Source organism: Hypoxylon trugodes (assembly GCF_022578975.1).
Source record: "Hypoxylon trugodes strain CBS 135444 unplaced genomic scaffold F4822scaffold_7, whole genome shotgun sequence".
In the NCBI taxonomy this organism is placed as follows: Eukaryota; Fungi; Ascomycota; class Sordariomycetes; order Xylariales; family Hypoxylaceae; genus Hypoxylon; species Hypoxylon trugodes.
In genome coordinates this window covers 1432253-1454414 of record NW_026250022.1, presented here as the reverse complement: position 1 = coordinate 1454414, position 22162 = coordinate 1432253, and the positions used below count along the sequence as shown (strand labels likewise).

At 47.4% G+C, this 22162-nt stretch overlaps 4 protein-coding genes across 4 annotated transcripts; 1 reads left to right on the top strand and 3 right to left on the bottom strand.

Moving 5' to 3' along the window:
- Positions 1 to 526: 526 nt before the first annotated feature.
- Positions 527 to 4865, bottom strand: F4822DRAFT_410231 (uncharacterized protein). The gene is made up of 2 exons (XM_051458740.1): positions 4221 to 4865; positions 527 to 4157 (listed from the first exon to the last, which is right to left on the bottom strand). The coding sequence occupies exons 1-2, from the start codon at positions 4636 to 4638 to the stop codon at positions 1090 to 1092; spliced, it is 3486 nt and encodes a 1161-aa protein (XP_051312257.1). The 5' UTR covers positions 4639 to 4865; the 3' UTR covers positions 527 to 1089.
- A 750-nt stretch (positions 4866 to 5615) lies between these two features.
- F4822DRAFT_410229 (uncharacterized protein) lies at positions 5616 to 8821 on the bottom strand. Its single transcript, XM_051458739.1, has one exon. The coding sequence runs from the start codon at positions 8618 to 8620 to the stop codon at positions 6296 to 6298; it is 2325 nt and encodes a 774-aa protein (XP_051312256.1). The 5' UTR covers positions 8621 to 8821; the 3' UTR covers positions 5616 to 6295.
- Positions 8822 to 13722: 4901 nt separating this feature from the next.
- On the bottom strand, positions 13723 to 14480 carry F4822DRAFT_410223 (uncharacterized protein). Its single transcript, XM_051458738.1, has 3 exons — positions 14458 to 14480; positions 14324 to 14386; positions 13723 to 14253 (listed from the first exon to the last, which is right to left on the bottom strand). Exon 3 carries the CDS (start codon positions 13973 to 13975, stop codon positions 13730 to 13732), a length of 246 nt encoding a protein of 81 aa, XP_051312255.1. The 5' UTR covers positions 13976 to 14253; positions 14324 to 14386; positions 14458 to 14480; the 3' UTR covers positions 13723 to 13729.
- Positions 14481 to 20512: 6032 nt separating this feature from the next.
- On the top strand, positions 20513 to 22162 carry F4822DRAFT_317904 (FK506-binding protein 1B). Its single transcript, XM_051455418.1, has 8 exons — positions 20513 to 20522; positions 20595 to 20636; positions 20797 to 21068; positions 21184 to 21248; positions 21311 to 21371; positions 21429 to 21449; positions 21597 to 21638; positions 21711 to 22162. Exons 3-8 carry the CDS (start codon positions 20944 to 20946, stop codon positions 21736 to 21738), a joined length of 342 nt encoding a protein of 113 aa, XP_051312254.1. The 5' UTR covers positions 20513 to 20522; positions 20595 to 20636; positions 20797 to 20943; the 3' UTR covers positions 21739 to 22162.

The window sequence follows — 22162 nt, the reverse complement described above, 5'->3', positions numbered from 1 at the left end:
GATTATGAAGGGCACGAGAGTGTGTTGGATGGGAGGATATGTGGGTTGTATTGTGCGTTCTCGCGTGCATCAGAACGGCGTTCGAATCGGTGGTGGAAATTTCTCAATTTCGAGTGCGTTTTGCTTCATTGATCAGATAGGATGCGGAGGCGGTGCTTGGAAGTACGGGTTGTAGCTGATAATGCACGAGCCGGATGAGAGTAAGATTGGTTGGATGGTGGATGGGTGGATAACCGAAGTATCTATAGGCTTTAGGCTGGGTACGAAGGGGTTATAAGAATTGCTATGTCGACGCTTTGAGAAGATGTTTTGAACATCAATTGTGCGCGGCGTTAGGTGTAGATAAATGGCTATGCCTAGATATCTAGGTGATCGAGCTACACAATAGGAAAAAATAGAGACCATTCTCTGAAATAACTTGGAGCTACTTGATTGACGTTGACGTTTTAGTGATTATGAGTTATATTTAGGTACACTTAGGCTTGATATGTAGCCCTATATGTGTTAATAGGGCTTAAATTTATAGGGCTATTAGGGGGTCCTAGCAGCCTGGGTATCTACCTAGGTAGAAGCGGAACACAGATTTAGTTCATTGTTGTCGCCCAGGACCCTTCAGAAGGTACATTAACTGAGGGTAGATATTAATTGTTAAGTAAAGGTTCACTACTAAGCCCATCAGTGTCCCCTATTTTCCCACTCTTTACTGCAGGTTAAGCCTGAAGGCTCAACCCACTAGTCCCCCTATAGCTTCACCCATATAGGCGAGTATTGCGGGGTATATAGCGGACATTATAGGGAGCATTATAGGGAGCGTGGCGTACCATATTTAGGGATTGCTCAACTACCAATACAGCCTACACGCAACCTTTGCGGCGCTTATAGCTTATGATACAGCACATTAGCTCACTAAAAAGCCCAATTCTTCAAATGGAACTCGAAATTTAGTACTAATCTTCCATTAAACACACCGCGAAAACAAACCAACATATTAAGCCCCGAAACAGCGGGCGAGAAGAGAACCAGCAACAAACCATTATCTACTTAACTCAACTTCACAACTTCCCCTGGAGAAAAAAAAGTGTTGCTACTTTAGATAGCCTTCCCCTTGCCTTTTCCGAGACCACTTCCACCAAGCGTAGGAAACTCCTGATCCGCATCCACATCTTCTAGAGCAGCCATGCTTGCCTTTCTGCTCTCTTCTTCTGCCAGACTAAGTTGCAGCGCAAACTCCAAATCATCGTCTGCGACGGATTTAGAACCAGTCGCAACCGATTTCGGTGGTGACTCAGCTCGCTTGACAATAGGCGTATGACTTGATGAAGGTGAGCTAGTGTCAGATCTCTTGCTCTTCTTCTCCTTGATCGTAATCGGAATATCATACTCTCCAGATCCGCTAGCTCCCGGTGATCCACCCGCGTCGTTACCACTTTCGAGAAGGGACAGGCGAATAGCGGCCTGAATCTGAAGTTCATAGTCGCTCTCATCTGCTGCCTCATTCGGCGCACTCGAACTAGTCGCAAGAGGGCTCGGCCCGGTCACACTAGGATCGGGAGTAACCGTACTACCAGAACTACAGGTAGTATCGAAGTCCGCAGCAGAACCAGTGTCGCTAGCGCTAGTCCGACGCTGTTCATCAACTAGGAAAGATTCCTGAGATATCATCTCAGCGTAGCGAATCGCTTCCTCTTCCGTCAGTTCACCCAAACCAACTCCGAAACGAGAACGAAGGCGAGCTTGTTCTCGTGCTTTGTGCTGCTGTTCATTGCGAAGTTCTTCAGCTTCATCATCAATATAGCCCTGAACACCACCGCCGTGACGTCTACTAGAGCGTCGGCCGTGAATCTCAGAGTGACGTGATCGGCGCTTACGACCCGTCGCATGATCCGAAGAGCTGTAGGACCAGTAACGCACTAAAGTTCCAAAGGACACTATTCCATGGAGGACAGTCGGGTCAGGGTCTAAATAGATAGCTCCGACCGCCGGGTTGTATATGTTTGGGATAGGCACATGACGAGGCAGTCGATTCGGAGGGCGCGAGTTAATTGTGCGAATTGGGTCCAAAGTAGACGCAAGAGGATCCCAAGCCTGAACAAGTCCATCGCTTCCACCATGAACAAGATAAAGGGCCGAGAGAGCCAAGCTTGAAATTCGTGGGGATTCTGTTTGAATAACTCGGATGGGGTACACTTCATCATTAGTGTGGGGTTCCCGCATGTTCCAGAGCACAACCTTCCCCTTACTCGTGCCAATTCCAAATAGTCTCGCTCGCCTGCCGGGAATATCTGATGGCATCTGATTTGTTGGAGTTGAACCAACGGAAGCCGAATTAACTGCATTCTTCAGAGGATCCTCAAAAGACGTGACAAGAGCAAGCTGGGAGGCGTCTACGCCGATTGTAGTTATCTGCGAGTGATTGAATTCTTTCGAGTGGAAGATCGTCTGATACCAGTCGTCCAGGACAGTCTTCGCAGGGGTGGTCACATTAGGTGAGGATATCTTTCCTGAAGTCGATAGTACCTGCTTCAGTAACGGTGAACTAGAAGAATTCGGCGAAGCTGATCTGGTACTACTGCCACCAAATATGGAGGGAGCCGGAGTAGGTGGGGTCACCTCCACTGGGATCTCTTCGCTGGGAACAGCTTCAGTGGAGGATTCACTCTGGTCCGTAACAGTTCGACGTAATCGTCTAATAGCCGGAGTGTAATACTCGTCTCCGCATTCAATGATAAATATGCTTTCGCCAGCTCCATTTTCGTCATCACTCGCGAAATCCACTTCTAGTTTCCGGCACATATTCCACCCATAACATACCTTGCGGAAGCGGGCCGGTTGATAGCGGAGGAACTTTTCTATTTCGCGAGCCTCCGCACACATCTGCACCTTCGTCAGGCCCATGCTGTTAGACGGGGACCTTGGAGAATAAGCACCGCGGACTGCATTCTTGCCTGAATTGTCCGGACGCGCTCGGCGTCGCGTGGACTCCACTAGTTGCCAACAAGTTGTGCGACCAGTATGCCATGCGAGTTTAACACTGTCATCGGTCTTCGACTTGATAGCGGGTGCAGTGGGTGGTTGGGTTAAGTAGTATACTTCGCCCAATGCATTCAGAGCGACTGCCCACACACGCCCAAGCGCCTTACGCTTTTGGCTGTAGTTGTCGTCAATCTTGAGCGCGATAATGGGGACTCCTGGGCTGAGTACCCAACGCGCGCTCATCTCACCTGCGGGGTATCGCATGCTAGTAGGGTCGTAACCAAGCGCGTATGTGGTGACAACACCCAATGAAGATCCGGTCATCATTCCCACTAAAGACTGGGTCAAAGAGGGGACAGTATTTGACTTGGCAATCCAAACGGAACAGATGCCTTCTGAGAGCTCAGGGATCTTCGGGATGTCAGGATAAGCCTCAATAAGTCCTTTTTCTTGACCCAGATACTTGCCCCGATATTCACTTATGGAACGGTAGAAGACACGGCCACCAGGAAATCCTTCTCCGCCAAGAAACCCAAATGCTTGGCTAACGTCCATGACATTGGGAACAGCTGCAGGTCCTTCGCCTTCACCATAAGGCATAAGTTGCGGTACAACTTCGCTAAGCTGAGCAAAGTTAAAGGGACTATCCAAGCCCCATTTCTCGACCTTACCACTAGTAGGGTCGCTGGTACTAGCGATTCCCATATCCGCGGCCCCATGGATCGCTCGGGGCGGCTTCTTCCCATTGGATTTGAAAACGGCATGGATATTGGTGACTGGGGATGGGAGCTTAGTGTTATAGGTCAAGACTGCGCTAGCCTTCTTGCCGGATTGGCTGGATCGAGAAGAGGATCCGATACCTCCGGAGGTCGTTCCTGGCTTGCCCCTAGCAAGACTACGAAGGAGTCGAGTCCTTAGAAGATATTCGCTGCGCCAAGAAGCATGTGGCGTTAGGCGCGTGAAAAAGCGCACTTCCGAGCGCACAAATTCCGAATCCTCTTCGTCCCACACTCCGGTCTTGTGTTTACCATTGGTGATTAATGCACTATGCCCAGGGAAGTATCGTTGGAAGGCCATGCGCCATGCGTGAGATGAAGTGACCAGAGAGTAGAATCGTTTCGATACCAATGCGACAGAGGCGTGCGAGTCGGGATGCAAGTGGGACAAAATGTGCGTCAGAATTTCTGCGAGATAATTAATTAGCATTCGAAAAAATTATGGACGGTAAATATTCAGAAATAACATACCATTAGGGAAATCTGAAAGTTGAACACCATCGGAACGCGCGCCGGCGCGTTTAATGACCTTGAATCCCATGGCTTGTCTGGGGATTGCGGGTGTCAATGCATTTTCATATTCCGAAATTCTTTGTCCTGGAGTAAAAGCTTGCGTCGCGTTTAATTTTTCATTGGTGTTGCTCAATCCGCGCAGTCGTTCCTGGAGGGAAACTGCATCAATGCCCTCCCCAGCGACGCAGTTGCTGGTGTCACCCCGCTCTGAGCTTGACGACCTGCCATCGGACAACTGCTGCGGTTGCTGCAGAGAGTAGTGGGTTGGGCCACTTTGACCATGGTGCTGAAGGCCATGTTGATGGAGGGATTTAGGGGATTGAGAAGTGCTGTCCTGTTGAATCTGTGTTGATACTTCGGGAAGCTCTTGTTGCATAAAGTAGTATAAGAGAAACTAGGGGGTAATAATCTTATGACTGTGCGATAGAAGATGGCACAGTCAATATTTGGTACTATGGGAATATGGCGAAAGAGAGAAAAGACGCGAATGAAGTTGGCGATGTTGTCATCAATGTTGGTTGGAGATGGGAGAAATTGAGGAGAAAAAAATTCGGCAGAGCGATGATGACCGGCGACGTTACCCGTTAATCTCCTATCCTAGCAGCCTAGCAAGCCTGGAAGGTACCCCCCAACTTCGTAATTACAGCGCGCTTTACGCCAACCAACCCCGAGGATCTACCGGCACACGTGTAGTATAACTGTCTGCTACACCTAAAGTATCGCATTGCAGGTACCTTATCTATCATCCAGTATAAGAGGCTATTCACAACATGAAAAATAACACCTATAATCACACTCATCATTACAACTTCTACAACACTCTGTACAGCCGAAACATCCGGACGATATTTTACATTCAACTTCAACTTCTAGATACCATTTTAATGTTTGTTCCAACCATCAAGTTACATCAAGGGGTCATGACTGACTCAGGAAGAAACCCTCATCCTTGTATAACAAAGCAAACAGGTGATATTTATCCTCCTTCTAGAACTAGCAGATTTCAAAGGATGAGGCGAGTAAGGGACATCTCCATGATAACGCCCAATATTAGCGTATTATCTGTCGAAGCCGACGTTTGTCTAGCGCAGTACTAAAACAAACGTCAATATACACCTGACAGTCTAACAGTTTAGACGATGGCGATGTGTACGACGTTCCACTTGAGGCGACATTGCTTGAGAATGGGGCAATGAGGGGAAACAATTGCATCTGAGCTAGGTTGAGCAACCCTCGCTTGAATGAGAGCTCCCCTAAACATCAAATGAAACAACTCACATTGCAAGCATTCAGCATGGCAAGGGAATATATGTAAAAAATAATAGAAATAATACAGTACTACACGAAGGTTAAGCATACGTAGGTCGTTCAAAAGAACTTTTTAATAATTTGTTTTCGTCTATTCGTGGTATATATCAACCATTACACACAATGACTCTAGAGGACCGCTCCCGAAAGTAGACAAAACGAACCGCCGTGTTTCTAGAAAAATCGACGATCTCCCTTCGACCAAATTCGAACCAGACGTTCATATTCGGAACAGGCATCAGTCATAAATGTACAATTCCCCGGTCGGTCGTTACGCCGCCGGTCCTCTAGAGTCCATCTTTTTCAGCAACTCCCCTCCTTTCCTCCCCCTTTCAAAGCCTCTACTCCAAGCCGGCATAGAAATCACCTCGCAACGCTTCCTCCTACTCCCCTTCGAGTACAAGTAAACGCATTAGATTAAAAGTACCTGGTCATCAGATCCACGCCAGCAAAAGGTGGGCGTAAAGATCTCTCATCGATGCCGAGGATTCGTAACTATTTTTTCGGCGGTAGATTTTCAGAAAATAGATCCCATTGATAAAAAAACCAGCCGTCTTAGAATGTAAATCACAAGAAAACCTGACGTGAAATGCTCACAAGAGGTCGCAAATCCTTAGGCAGGCCGCCCACAGTGGCTTCTGTACGAAACAGGCTATGCCTTCTGGATGGGTATCGAACTATAACTAAAATGAAACGGATGTGACGTGCAGGTCGTATACGTTCGCTCAGTTCCAGCCAAGAGAGTTCTCAGCCGCAACTGGCGCCGAAATGGTGGCGGTACGTGCCGAGTTGTTCATCCCACTCCTTCCACTACCTTGGCTGTCGCGAGTGTTTCCTCCAGCTCCGCCGTAACCACCGGGGCTGGTTGCGGTGAAATCTCGACTTAATAACGCGCCACCCATCAGAGCCGGGCTTCCTGTCTGTCGCATTTCCGAGGGGGAAGTGACAGAGCTGCTTCTTTGGTGTCTCTGCTTCTTGCGCTTGTAGCGGCGGGCAATGATAAACATCGCAGCACCGTAAGCACCAGCAACACTAGCAGCTCCAACAGCAATACCGGCAGTCATTCCTTGTTGCGCGCTCGTGGTCTTCTCACCAGGGCCCTGGGTATCAAAGGGATCGTTGTTGGGAGAAGAGGAATCAGAAGGATCCGCTCCGCTACCTCCAGCACTATCCGGAGCACCATCCAACGTATCACCTGGCATAATTCCAATCGCTGGGTTGATCTCATTGGTCAGGTTACGTACCAACGAGTTCGGGTTGTTGTATAGCGCGGTAGTCGGGTATCCGATATCATCAGCAAGCTTAGAAATACCCTCTGTGGGATAGTATACCATTGCTTGCGAGGTGATGTAACCATAGCGAGCGATAGTGTTGTATGGCTTGATGCTGTACATAACAACTCTGCTGGTATCGTAGCCACCACCGTGAGCAAGACCTTGAGGAAGCAGGTAGAACATCTGGGAGGCAGCAAGAGGCTCGTCCACAAGGTGTTGGTAGTTCTCGCCGTAGAGGAAAGAAATTTGAATGAGGGTCGTGCCCTCGGGCTGCTCGGGAGCGTCTGTCCATGGAGTAATCGCCTGCGGTAGGGTTGTGGGGATAGCCGTAGCAGTAGTCTGCTGAGAAGAGGTTTGAGTGTTAGAAGGTTGAACGATAATCGTAGTCGGTAGCCAGGACTCCGAGTTTGTGATTGTACCAACGATAGGAACACTGGTAACGGCGGGCGCCGAGGTAGACGAAGAAGTAGACGTAAGTAGAACACTAGTCGAGAATGGCGTTGATAGAGTGCTCGTCGGTTCAACAGTCGACGTCGGCTCGGCACTTGTCTGAGAGGGAGTCGTCACATTTTGAGGAACTGTGAAGATGCTCGATGACTCAGTAGTAGGAAGTTGAGTCGGCGGAAGAGTGCTGTTAATTGGGACTGTTGGCGAGGTGATTGTTGGGAGACTAGTAGAATCGGTTGTCGCTGTGGTGTTGCTGGGAACAGCGGTAGGCGTTGTCAAGGGCAGGCTAGTGCTGTAAGATCCGGTCGGAAGAACTGTGCTCGACTCCGTAGAGTTGCCGATTGTAAGGGGAACCGATGTTGGGATCGTGAGAGAAGACGAGCCCGTACCCAAAATAGGCGGCAAGCTGATAATAGGCGTATCCGTGCTAGAGGAAGAAGCAGAGCCAGTGCTGGAGGCCGTCGGGGCGGTACCAGGGAACGACGTGGTGGGATCGATAATTGGCAACAGTCCGCTATCCGTGCTAGTTTCACTAGAAGTAGCTGCACCTGATTCCGTAGAGTTCGCTGACGCAGTCGGCAGAATGGCACTAGTAACACCACCAACCAGACTCGTCACGCCGCCGAGAAGTCCGCCATCCGAGCTTGTGGAGGTCGGAGTGACAACACCTGTAGGAGCAATAACAATACCAGATGATGATGAAGGGATTGTCGTAGTAGGGTCGCTCGTGGATTCGTTAAGGGAAACACTCGTCGAGTCACCAGTTGTCAAAGCCGTCGTCGAAACGCCAGGAGCGGTAGTGGATACAGACGATTCTGTGGCAGAAGCCGTCTTGTTGGCGATAACGGAAGTTGAATCTGATGACGCAGGAGGTAATAACGTTGGAACATCCAGACTGAGGGTTGGTAAAGAGATCAGCGGCGGAGATCCCGTTCCTCCTGTGGAGCCAGCATGACTGCTTGACTCCGTTGTTCCCTTCGATTCAGACCCAGAAGATTTAGTCGTCGATGGCGCTTTAGTAGGGGTAGCACCACGAGTAGTCGCAGGGGTCGATGTTGTGCTTCCTGTTGTCGAATCGCTTCCATCGAAAGTTCCTCCTAGAAGACTAGACAGAAGATCAGATATCGTATCCTTCTTTGTTGACGAGTGCGATGTCGAATCTGCCAAATCACTATTCGTGCTTTGCGAGGCCGAGCTCGTGATGGTGTGATTAGTGTACTGCCTCTTGACGTGCCTAGGGAAGTAGATCTTTGGTCTGTTCTCAGGCTCGGCGGTAGATAACGACGCGACGGCCAGCACGGCGGCCAACACCAGCGAACTGGTATGCATGGTGAATCAAATTAGGTGGGTTTAAACTCGTTACTGACGGGTTGTCCGTAAATTGGCGATCGTAATCGAGAATGTTCGAGTATCGACGACTGCGTAAGATCGTGACTTTTGACGCGAGACGTCAGTCTCTTCACGGATTCGCGTAGATAGCTTTGGCTTGGAAGCCTAGCCCACTTACTGTGTCAGGATAAATTGGAACGAATGTACTTGACAAGATATGTCAACGAGTGGATGCTACAGGACAATACAGTGTTAGTGTTTCCGATCATCTGTCCCATAGACAATACGAGGAAGAAGCGCATGAACGATCCACGGTAGATCCCCTAATCGAAGCACAGAAACTCCGCTCCATCTTTCCCACCTCTTCGATAACCGGTAACCAGCGCTCGGCATTGGATTGCGTCCCAACTCACCTTGTATACAAGCAAAATAGTATTTGGTCTATGATGATAGCAGTGATGTTTTTGTTATATAAAAGAGCGGCGCGACGAATAAATCGTCAGCTTAAATGCAAAATAAATAATCAATAGATTCGATGTATGGGCGTTCACGACGTTATCGCACGGGCGATTCCTTCTCAGCGATGCATTGGTCTCGACGGGGTTAGCTGTCGACTTTCAGGCCTCGACTCCGAAGGGAATGGATGACCGGCGCCGAGGAGGAGGAGGGAATTGTCGTCGAAAGGTGCACCTTACGTGGTCGGCGAAGGGGAGAAGTGAGCGAAAGACGGAAGGGTAAGGCGGAGGGCGAAGAGGTCGGGCAGGTCGAAGGGGGTAAATGAGAAACAGCAAGAGGAAACGTGCGAGAGGGAAAGTGTGGAAGAGGAGTCGGGGGCTCAGGTGTGCCAAGACACTAAAAGCCAGGGGTGCCTCGTTATTGATCAGTCTGTTCATTGATCAGGGGAGACGGACAAGGGGGTGGTTTAAAGGAAGGGGGAGTGGGTGGGGTGCGATGGGTGCGATGGCTAATTACGTGAGACCAATACAGAAGTTACCTAGCGCTAGTGGAGAGTTAATTATTGCACTCCCTTCTTTAGGAAATGCCTTGGGAACCAGGGCCAACTTTTTTTTTTTGGCCTTTCCTTATTCCTAATTCCAACCTTGAACAACACTTTAACCAAAGGACACAACACTATACACAACCTTGTTCTTGTTTAAGGCGACTTTCTTTTGTGTCTTCATTAAACAATGCTGTTGCTATAATTTACTAGCACTTCACATTCATGAGAAAGGCGGGGGTGGGGGGAGGGATAGACAACAGAAGGGAGGTTGAATGGAATGTCAAAGAGGTGTTGCTTGTGGCCTGATTGACCTATAATCTATTGATTTTGCTTTAGATACTATAAACACAAACATTCTCTATCAATCTATACTACCTAGATCGATATGGCCCCTTTTTACCCCTCTCGATTGGTCTACCTTTCGTCAGGATTCATCCCCATATCCTATTTAGTGTTGTGCGACGAATACGATGGCGATGTTTAATGCCTATGCCTCGTGCGCAGCGGGTATATTCTAATTCTCGCTTTTCAACTCCCCGGCTTCCAAAGTTAGTTTAGGCGTAGGAAAATCCCCAATTTGCACGCATGCTAAATAATTTCGAGGCTGCATAAAAACATCCGTACCAACGTGCATGCGGACGGGCCAATGTAATAGAGAATAAAAGCACTATAAAATATGTACCCTGAGATTCCCGTCCTGCCTGCACAATGCACATTGATACAGTACATCATGTATATCGTAGGCATATTGGCGTGATGGAGGGGCGGCAGGGTCTGCAAGAACTGGGGGGAGGCGTCTACGATAAAGTACATGTAGTCCGACGATGAAATACTTTGAAAGTGGCCCTATCGGCCCGCAAAATAGGGAGTGACCATTGCTAGCAGAACAGGTCAAGAAAGTTAGTGACGCGTAATTAGATCAGGTTCTTCATGCGTCCAAACCACACCCCGGCAAATTAATGCACTAGCGATTGGACCGGCTGTCCTAGAAATAGAGACCTAAGCTCCACTCAATTGGCTCCCGTCCTGCTGCGCCCTATTTTGTTACCTTTGGTACCCTGGTTAAGGTACCTCTTAGGCAATATGCTAATTTCCTTGGACTCTTGCAGCAACTCTTTTTCTCTTTTTACGCCATTGCACCATCTTGATTTTAGGTGGAGGTCCAAATTTCTCCAGCTTCAAGGCCACACTACCAGTCCACAATGCGTTTCTCTGCTGCTGCTGCTGCTCATCATCGGGCAGACAAACATGGTCGCCACCTGCATCCGAACGGGGATATACGTTGTTTGATGCCAATGGTGTTAACACAATCAGATCAAATAACGTCAGTTTCGAAACAATAGTCATCAATAAGAAGCTTTCGCCACTAGAGGGCTAGTCGCAGTAAGTCGGCGATGAACCGTTTCATCCGATTGGAAACATGCCAGTAGCAGCTGGGAATTGAGGTATCAGTATACCCTCCTTGCTTAAGTAGCAGATAGACGTTTCCTTTTACATACACCGTTTAAAGAATACATAAGTCTGTGTAGGGTTGATCCCGCCGACACGTCAAACTCTTTTGTTTGGATGATTAAGGATTCTATCTACATTAGGTAGGTGATGAAGATGAGCTGAAATACATGTAGCTTAAACCTATTAGCGTGAGACCGAGTATCTGGTTTGAGTTAAGGCTGGCAGAACTTAAAAGAGTCAAAAAAGCAGGATCAAACCTTGTGGAAAGTCAATTGATGTTTCGGATTGTGCTGCGAGCGCGGCATTTCTCTCCTTCCCCATCCCATTCCATTTTATCCCGTCCCATCTTAAATGTCCCTCCCCAATGCTGACACGTTTTCCCCTGTATCAACTGCTTCAAATCGGAAGCATGGTCAGATTCATATCTCTCCCCTGCAACTAAAACAGGGCAGGATATATGATACAAATCGTGGAAAAGATCGTGGAAAAGATGCCATCCAGTCAGACAAATATGTATGCTGTATGCAAGCAATGGGACCCGATAGAGAACAAGGCTCAACCGACAATGCACGACTCCCTATTCTGCTATTCCCATATGGCCGCGAAGGATGAAATACCTCGGTACCTATTTGGAAGCTCTCTATCCTATCTATGACCGAGTTAGAAGGTCGGTTATCTAACAACCGACTAGGTACTTGACTCAACGAATACCCATGTTCAAATTCCGACCTAGCCCACGGTTTACCGAAAATCAGAACACGAGAATCGACTGTTTTTAGTACATTACACTAACTGGTTGACATCCGTGAGCAGTGGATCTTTGACAAGCGGCGCGAATCTTCGGAAACACTCTCGCACAAATTGTGGATAATCAGATCTCTTTACGATTCAATCCACAGTCAAGCCATACGCTATATTAGGTAATTAGTTCCTATGCCAATATTTCATTTTAAAATGAAGATAGAAGCATATCGGGAAAAGGAAGAAACGACATATCATGTATTGATGATACAGAAACTCCCAGCCGTGTATTTCGCATGCCACACCATCAGCAAATAAGTAAGTATGTGCTATGTCAGCTGCACCAGATTTGGAAGCTCAACCTGTTCTCGCCCAACCACAGTATGCATATATTGCATGATTCAATACCTACTTAATGTACCCAGGTATGTATTCGCGTGGCGTACGAGCACTCAAGCATGGCTTATTATTCAATTTTCCCGAGAGTGCAGTATCCGTAAGTGTACCTGCATCTTTACACGCCACGCTGTCCCCGAGTTCTCGTGGCTCCCTAAATCCTTCAAGAAAAAGGAATAGAAGAAAAAAAAGGAAAGGGAAGAAAATTATTTCGTTGTGTTTCCATGGGCTGCAAATGATTTGCAAGATTGTCGGAACCACGTTCCTGACTATCGAAAAAGCCCGGTGAAGATCGAACAAGTAACCTGACATAGCTTGTTCTACTTCTTGCTTATCATTTCTTACTATAACACCTACGATGGCGATCTGCCGTGTCTAGACTATGGATGTTTAACGTATGTGCGCACAAAGCTACGAGATCCTCGCAAGCTTGTAGACGATCGACAAAAACGCCATACAAAATGTCTCTTATTCCTCGTTTTTTCTCGTGGGTGTGTTTTGTTTTGCTTTCCGAAATACGCAGGCCACGATACCTATCCTAATTATCCTTCGCGTCATCCCGTTTCTATATCAAGCAACTGTAGTAAGATGAAATCGTCTAAATCTGTTAACATTACTACCTACCTAGGTAACTTCCAGGTAAGGGTCGTATCGGTTTGTTAGTATTAATTCCCACAAACATCCTTTCTCATCACTCGCTTCAGCTACGTAGTAGCATCATCGTGGTAAGAAGAGCTATTTGAGCTTCATAGCTCGCGTGGGTATGTTGGTACTGTATCCAAGGTAATAAGGCGAAAAGGCGCACCGGACTCTCCCTCACTGCGTTAGTTTGCTGCACCTCTTACATTAGTACAACTTTGGTTCCTGACTAAACCGGATCGTAATCTTACGCTTACATGGACGTGGAAACTGGGCGCATGCAAGAGTCAGCCCCGAGCATACAGAACATACAGAATATTGAACGCCTAGTCCGGCCGGAGTGAACACTTGCATTTCACCTAGGTCGCCGACAATCTTAACAATCTTCCTAGGTAGCAATCACGGACTTTGATCACAACTGTCTAGGTAACCAACTGCTCGGTGGTACCAATTGTCTCTGAACCCTTACCTAATCTCATTTCTCTTATGTCGGCATACCGAATCGTCACATCGCCCCCATCATTCCATCAGCTAGGACCCCCTCAGCTGACAACCAGATGCTACTTTGAAAAGAAGAGAAGAGAAAGAAAAAAATCGGAAATGAACGTATTCCTATAGGAGGTCAGTCTCATCGTTGCTACGCGCCGTTAGGCGTTAGGACGCAAGCGCGTAACCACCCACCAGAAGCATTAACAGCTAAAAGTAGCCACCAAATCCTTCGCTAGAGAAGTAGTGCTACGGCACAGCCCCTAAAGAAAAAAAATTTAAGTTGATAGCTCATAACAAGCTTGGGGGCCAGCTGCCCGCCAAGGACTATTTAACAACCGCTCCAGTCCGTAAGTGAGCTGGCATTATTATGAGCCAAGACGGCATACGAAGACTCATTTACCTAACGGTCTGTCATACCTAGGCACACCTCGCTTGCACCAACATCCACCGCCGGCAATTATGGTAATCACATTTATTAACAGCCGTCCCAATTTCGGGATAAGTCGCGACAGCGTGGGCTTGATACTACAGGAACCAACACATTCGTATGCTTCTAAGTAATAATAAAAGGGGTAATAGATAGGCAAACTCAAAGTAGACTTCAATTGAGCAAGAAATGCACATACTCTACAAGCCATTGAGATCCAAAACGCCGCGGGCTAGGTAGATCGAAAGCGAGTAGTAAGCCCGTATGTCTCCTGCGTTTATATTCCCCGTTTGGACATTGCGCACGCCGTGATTATGTGTGTTATCGACTTTTTGAGGCACCTGAAACATCGTCCGATCCGTTCGTTGTCATATATGGCTCTTGCCGGACCCGAAGATGCAGATGGATCTCTGGCTGACAATACCTTATATGCATGGGGTAGGATTTGGTACTCCTACGTTGTTTGGCGGAATATTGATTCCCGTGGCTCTGTCGTAGGTAAGTTATTTAGGTACTTATCTACTTATCTTCTAGGTAGGTATTTAGGTGGTTTGGGTACCTTGGGCATCTAAATAGTTGTTGTGGTTTGTGAGGCAGATGCTATAATCTAAATATTGAATCTCTATAACTACTTTGTAAACGCCGTAAGGTATGCAAGATAAAATAAGTACATAGGAGCGACTATTTACGAACCTCTAGTCTATTCGTATCAACTCCAACATCGCTATGCTAGTAAGTTTGGCTTGGAGGGGGGGAAGGTGACGATGTTTCTTTCGTCCGCCCCTTGACTCAATCACATAAAAGACCTGAAAGATCTACCTTGACGGTTAGAATCAAAATCAAAGATAGGCGCTCTATACGAGAAATTTCTTCGCAAGTCGTATTGCCTCATATGTCATCCCGTTACGACGCAAGCAGCAGGACACTCGTCATGGTGGGCTTGAGTGAATATGCACTATCCATAGTTTCCCATAGGACTCAAGTCGCGCCGTGGTACGGTCTATCTGGGTACCATAGGGCTTAGATTCATGATGAAAGAATTTTGAAATGACTTCACCTTTCTGCCTGAAAATTAACAGGATGGTGTGGATGTCGATCTCATCGGTCCCGTTACTAGATCCGTATCTAGATATGCGAGAAGGAACAATGGCTGATCTGGGAATAAGACATGCTAATGCGAGCCACACCCACAAGACAACTTCCCGTGTTGGTCTCGCGACAATACAACGCCCCAGGCTTCACCGGTGCTATTGATTCTTGGTTATGTGCGACTAACGCGGAATAATCAGCCACTGCTGTCCTGATCGGCGAGTTTGTGGTGTGTAGAGTCTACTCTTGATCCCCTCTGTTGGGACCGAGTAAGAATTTTTGAACGGCAGTAGCGCTTGTTGCGAAATTCCGATTGCATTCCAATAAATAATGGAAGTGGTGTGGCTAAAACCCAAAATATAGTGGAAATAAGGAGTTCCTCTGTCGCGATATATATGTGGATGTTGATGCCACCTCCACATCTGCTACCCTTCCTCCTAATAATACCCTACACAGCCCTCAGCCGTTAGTCTCAACAGCTCTCACCGGTCTCTGGTGATACCTATGCGATATTCTCGAGGTATCTGCGTTTACCATCGCCCCGGGAAACCTCCATCCTGGTTGGAACGTATCTAGGTAATCTAGCGCCTCGGGCCGAACCTATGACCTACTCTAGCATGTAGTCCTCCAAGTTTGCAAATGCTTCATGTGATATTTCATCATTAGAGATAGGACCATAGGTACGTATTTAGAAACTGCTAGAATGCTTAACTGGCGTTGCTATTACCAATAGGAGAAGGCTTATGGAAGCTAACTCTGCTATAGGCACAGCAATTTGGGTGGTAGGCATGTGGAATAGCTTCGTCGATACTCGCAAAGGTGGAATTTTATTCAGGTATGGTCGTAAACTCAGTATGGACTCCCAACATGTTAACCATAACTCCTCAATTCTATCACTACTTGCTGTTCACAATCTCCTGTCTTGGAGTCTGTCGTATTGTAGTTTAGGGTGTTTAATGACATAATTCGGACACACACTAACTACCTGATCACTAGATCATCGTATCTTGCATGTATGCTTTGGGGCACAGGGTATAGCGTGCTTCGTGGTCACCTTTCTTTTGGATGATGTTTTCTGGATGGCGTCACTCAAGTTTCGGTCAGGACCCCTATGACGTGTGCCTTGCACTTTTGAGGCGGTAAACAAGGAGTCCTTCGAGGGAGTTGTGATATGTTACAAGCGCAAGCCCGGTTTTCGGATGAGGCCCCGGGCAGATCGTCAATCTGAGAAGCGTGAACCAAGATAGTTTTCTGCGGTTTTGAGGCTATCCGATGTCAAGTCAACCATTTTTACACATTCCTCTTTCAATCTACCATGCAGGTTTCGACCGGGCTTCTGAGCTTGCATGAAGCATGGATTTCGGGGCCTATGTCAGATACTAATCAATTTCTCAATGGGAAGTCTATCCCGTCATCCGGTGTGATGGGTAAAGCGAGCCATCTATTCCGGCTGACTAGGTTGTTTTGACCCGAGTTCCTTTGAGGATCGTGGCCGGTGCAAAGCGGGAAGCAAACCTGCTGTTCCGACCAATCATTATCAAAATCGGACTCCTCGCCGGTCGACCCGCCAGCTTGCTTTTCAAACTATATGTAGGTTGACCAAGTTGGGTTTTCAAAATGGTTGAAGATATATCACTTTGCCTATGACATCATTCGTTAGCATCCCTAGACTGCTGCGGCTGCACTCGAAAACCAAACCCCCCTGGCTCTAAATCTCGCACTTAGTGGGGGGAGGGGCATCGAAATTTCGAGCGTTGTTGACGACCTCTGGGTCTACGATGCGGGTTCCGTATCGTCCACATACTCCCCTGGCGTTGGATGCGTTGTCTTACATGCCCTATAACCGAGACCTACTGGTTTCGACGGCACGGCATGAGGCTAGAGCCGCTTCATCCCGGCCGTGTCTAAGATTTCGCTTAGCTGCATTGGGTCGAGCGATAAACGGGACGGGTCTAGTGCAGCTACCCTGATCTCTCCTGATGTCTCTTCCCCTCCTCAGGAAGGGGAAGACTTCACCGTCCAAGCAAACACGTTGCTGACGGCTTGATGCATACGACTAAGATAGGTGGCGTAATATTGAGAAGGTCTGTCGGGATATGAGAGGGTAGGTAGGTTGCTGTCACATATCTGCGAGAGCATGATTACTCTTATTCTATGCATTTGTTGTCCAATGAGTTTTTACAGGTAGCACTCGGTGCACGGCCTTAAGTGAAGAACATGAGTTTGGTGATGTCAGAAACCCATCGTCTAACCATTGGGCGTTGGAGGTGTAACTTGACCAGTGACGTAACTGTTATGAGGACCTTTTTTTGGCGATCATTCTAGTGGCGCCCTTTTTTTTTACTGTGCGTTGTTGGTCTGGTGATAGATGATCGTGGTCGGTTGCTCGCGGTGCGCTTTTTGCCCTCCTGCCTTGGTCCTCTCAATCGGCGCCTCGTGGAATTGCGGGATGGTAGCACGAGAAAATATGTCAGACAGATTGAGATGTGACAGATTCTATATCCCTTGCAGCTTTCGCCTCACCTTATTCGCTGCCCCAGCCATGGGTCGCGGATCGGCATTTGCTATCATGAGAGAACGGGCGGGACACTTTCCGTCGCCGACACCAAGGTCCTAGCAATTTAGAGGCGGTCAAGCTGGCATTATGCGCGAAATAGATACGGTATACACCTGGCAATATGTATACCATCCACGCCTTGGATGAGTAGGTGGGCGAAGTAGATGAATAGAAGGAGGGATGGGATGGAAATGGAGTTGCGTATCGCGTTGCGACTGCTGTCACTTCGTCAGACGTTTGCGTCAGTCATGTGTATGGAACATGCAGGGCCCTCTCGGGGTATTCATTCGCAGGAGGTCCCCCCGCGTAGATCTTGGTAGCCTTCCTTGCGGGCCATACTAGATCCTATGCCGTATTGTACATAGCACATGGGCGAGAGGTCCAATCACACTAAGAGATATCGCAAACATATCCGAAAGCGTGTTGGGAAACGCCATTACGGCTGGGGTGTGTTCTGCAGATCGCCCGCCTTCCCACCGCCTTGTATTGGTAGACCGGGTGAGTCGGTAGCTGAAGACTGACGTCTAGTTGCATTCATGCGACAAGAGTTAAGACGAAAAAGGACCCTTACTATGCCCAATTTTTCAAGCCTTGATTTCCCGAGAGATGCCTAGTGGGTTAGATTGGCTTTAGACCCTTATCTTGATAGTATGTAGCAGGCCGAGGCCGTAGGTGCATAAATATGCCAGATGGAGGTGGAGGTGGAGGTGATCGAGAAAGGAGTAGCGGCATTTGGAGCTTCAGCTTTGCCGTGCTTAGGCGGCACATAATCTACCTACCTACCTACCTAGGTAGGCAGTAAAAGAGGTAAAAGAGGGCAAAGCTAGAGCGGCTGCTGAAGCATAGTGACACAAGAGGCTGCAGGTAAAGTTATCAGCTGAACCAGTATAAGTTAGAATCATGACATTTCCAAGCGCCAGACCAGGTATGTGCGCCCGTCTATGTGTGCCTGGTCTATTTGCTCGTTTATTTGAAATTGCGGGAAAAAAAAAGAGGCGTCGGTATCGCAACGTCAGAGCTTCAAGGGGGGGGGAGGAAGCAATAGGCAATGCAGCTAATTCGACACTCAACTCTCTCAACTTTCGACGCCGCAATCGGCTCTACACCGAAGAGCCATCTACGGTAGATATGTCCGAAACACCGCATACTGTACGGTCTGACGGTCGCATCACACAGCCCTGGTTACGAGGTGCATCAGTATCGCCAAATACGGCCATAAGAAGAGACGATTTGGGAATCTCGACGGGGTTGTAGGGGCCGTAAGGAAAGATAGAGGAACGTGCTGACATGTAATGTATGTACAGTAGGCATGTAGGGAAAATGTATGTAGAAGACGAGAGAAAAAAAAGGTGGGAGGAATGCAAGTAGCTACAAGGATCTATCGTAAGCGATCGGCCCAACCAACCCCACGGATAGCCCCGCACCGAACTCCAAGATCTTCAAACGTTCTTTCCTTGCAAGTCTATTTTAGGTGTTATCGTGTGGTGTTTCGTGGGCAGCCGAGGCAGCCGTTGCAGGTGCTCTCGAGGTTGCTCATGGTTGCTCATGCCCCTGCGCTTTCTTCGTTGTCTGTTTCGCGGGCCTTCCATGCATGTTGCTGCTACTGTTGAAGAAAAAATGCGGAAGCTATGATACAGGTGCGTAATATACCTAATACACCGAATGCACCTGATTAGCCTAGCTAACCCACCTGTCTGCGTCGGTACCGAGCGAGTACCTATTCTATTGTAAGACTGTTTTGACTCTTCCGAATTGTTATGTTATGTATGTAGGTGGGTTCAATCAATTGATGCTGGGTAGTAACGAGATTGTCTACCTAGTATTAACTCGGCAGGCAAGTTTAAGTAGTAGATACATATGTAGACCAGATGTAGGCATCTAGATAGATACCTTAGGTAGAGGCCTAAACATCTACATCAATATCTCATACGTATTGGAATGAACATTAATATCCAATTGTCTACATACATTTGTATAAGAGGAATATAGACATTCATATGCCTAGGTAGGTTATGTAGATTGTGTAGATTATTCCCTATATTGAAGATGGGATGCCATATGCATGTCCCCGTACGTAAAAAAGCGCATCATATAAGGTAGGGCTTGACATATAGGATTAGGTACTTAACGTGCGTGTATAAGTTACAAGGTTGGAAACGTCTGTCCAGTGGGCGACCACTCATTAATTATCCCTATAGTATGGGAATATGTACCTAGAGCTTGTTAGGTCTTCGGGTTGCCCGGTAGGTTTAGGTACATGAAGGCAATGTATGAAGACGGAAAGTGCTTCGTCATGTTGATTGACGTAAGGTTCCATTGTATGTACATGTAGGTAGCAAATGTATCAATTGTACGTTGTGCATGCGCATAATGTATGTAGGTGTAGGTGTATGTACATATGTATGTATGTACTTCGGTGACATCTACATGTACGTTGATGTATTCCTTATGGGTAGGTACTTAGGTACATATGACCTCTAAGATGGATCATTTTGTTCGAATGTTTCTTTTTGTTGCGTGCTCCTCGGAATGAATTTGTCGAAACAGGTCCTGACAAACTCAGCCTTCGGGAAACCTTATTCGCTCGTGCATTCGGGTGTTCCTGCCTGTCATACGTGTGGTAGATCGGGTACCTGGCAATTGGCACCGCACCGCACCTCCCCCTCCATGACCCATTGACCCATAATCTCACTTAGTAGCCTAGGTATAATCCACCAACCCACCTTACCAACGTCTCTATGCATCCTATGCATCTTTATGTATGTGTGTCTGTGGTCCTATGCACCTCCCCTATAGTTTTCCTCTACGAAGAACCTAGAAAGAACGGTCTTGGAAAGGGGACCTACAGACCTACACTAACGGATATATACGTATTTTGGGAAGGGTCTAGGGTAACAATGTGATACACTAGCTTAGGTATCTACGCGTACCCAGGATCACAAGGTACATTATATTTGCGCCCTATTAAGGTACCTGTTATGGGGCCTATTACGTGCTTCATCCATGAAGTTCAGCACTCAAACTACACGCGCGCACCACACAACGCACATACCTTACATTTTCGTTTTCGTTTCGTTTTCCCCTTTCCCCTTTTCGACTTGGACTATTTAAGGTTCGCTGCTTTCCTCTCTCATTCTTCCGGATCTTCTAGCTTGAAGTAGTTCAACTCATACACACATACAAGTTAACAAACTGTGGTCTACCTACCTACTCTTTTCCAACTAAGGTGAGCTGATTGTCCATTCCGTCATCATCTTATAAAGTCATCTAGAAAGGAGATGGTACCTTTGCATATCTACTTCTCCGCAGTCATGAAAGACACTAAAATAGCTAACCCACTACGATAATCTGTCGCCCCATCGACTTGTTTTGCTAACTGCCCTAAGCCTCAATTTAGGTACTTATCTACTCGACGGAAAAGAAAAAGGAGAGGAAAATATTTAAATTTCATCTTCATCTTCCTCTTTTCCCCCGACTCTCACAAATTCTACTATCACCACTACATACACTTTCACAATCTATCATCAATCACCATGGGTGTTACCAAGACTGTAATTCAGGAGGGCACCGGTGCTCAGCCTACTGCTCGTCAGACCGTTACCATTGAGTACACCGGCTGGCTGAAGGACACTTCCAAGCCCAACAACAAGGGGAACCAGTAAGTCCATAAAAACACCCCATCACCTAAAAAAAATCGAGTGCTAGTTTGCCATTGACGTCGGGTAATAGCTTGGGATTTATATAATGTGTAAGCTAACCAATGAATGAAAAAGGTTCGACTCTTCGGTTGGCCGAGGTGACTTTGTCACGCAAATTGGCGTCGGTCAGGTCATCAAGGGTAAAGTCCCGGTGATATCCGTTCAAATACTTACTAAATACTAACATTTACCCCTTTGATAGGTTGGGATGAGGGTGTACTTACCATGAAGGTTGGGGAGAAGGCCACCCTTGATATCACCAGGTACGAACGAAATCATTTCTAGATACTGGGGGTTCAAGCTAACTTGTGTCATTCTAGTGACTACGGTTATGGTGCCAGGTAAGCTATTCTGATTCTTTCGCCGATGTTGATCTATATACAGCGATGGCAGAACCCTCCGTGCTGTGAAATATATTTAATGTCTACTCGGGCTCCATACCAATTGGCTTCATCTTTCAAGAGTGGTAGAACTGACAATTCATTTAGGGGATTCACCGGACACATTCCTCCCAACGCTGACCTCATCTTGTGAGTGCCATCCCTACCTAGATGCGCTAAAAACCTTCAAGTTCTCGGTCTCACTAATCCCTTATCTCGTAGCGATGTCCACCTGAAGAAGGTCCAGTAAATTACCATGCAATAAGGTAACGGAACGGAGTTCTAGTCTATATAAGTTCGGAAACGGATACAGGGCAGGAGGTTCTCTCGCTTCGGTCTTTTTGTTTCCGCTACATGTGGCATGGGTTAGGGCGGCTTCTACGTGAGAGGCGAGAATCAGACAATCGTTAACCACTGAAACTCATTTCCTCGTTTGTGTTCTACAGCCGTGACACCGTGCCAGCTGTCTGGGACTTGCAGTTGGGCTAAAGCGCTTTGCTATCTCGTAAATGTAGCTGCAACGCACCGATGATCCTCTACCCTTACGAACCCTTCCGCCGAAAATCTGTACTAGCCTAAATCGAGGCTACCTGCCGAATCTATGTTTCACCACAGACTTTGGTTACGATGAAATTGCGAGCTTGTGACCGCATATAGCATGTTGTACGAGGAGA

Excerpts from the sequence above, each read along its gene's own strand:
- F4822DRAFT_317904 (XM_051455418.1), top strand. The coding sequence starts at position 20,944 with ATGGGTGTTACCAAGACTGTAATTCAGGAGGGCACCGGTGCTCAGCCT. Across the intron at positions 21,249-21,310 it reads CGTCGGTCAGGTCATCAAGG|GTTGGGATGAGGGTGTACTT; the intron begins GTAAAGTCCCGG and ends CCCCTTTGATAG. Across the intron at positions 21,639-21,710 it reads CCCAACGCTGACCTCATCTT|CGATGTCCACCTGAAGAAGG; the intron begins GTGAGTGCCATC and ends CTTATCTCGTAG.
- F4822DRAFT_410229 (XM_051458739.1), bottom strand. The coding sequence starts at position 8,620 with ATGCATACCAGTTCGCTGGTGTTGGCCGCCGTGCTGGCCGTCGCGTCG.
- F4822DRAFT_410231 (XM_051458740.1), bottom strand. The coding sequence starts at position 4,638 with ATGCAACAAGAGCTTCCCGAAGTATCAACACAGATTCAACAGGACAGC. Across the intron at positions 4,158-4,220 it reads ACTTTCAGATTTCCCTAATG|AAATTCTGACGCACATTTTG; the intron begins GTATGTTATTTC and ends ATTATCTCGCAG.
- F4822DRAFT_410223 (XM_051458738.1), bottom strand. The coding sequence starts at position 13,975 with ATGGCTTGTAGAGTATGTGCATTTCTTGCTCAATTGAAGTCTACTTTG.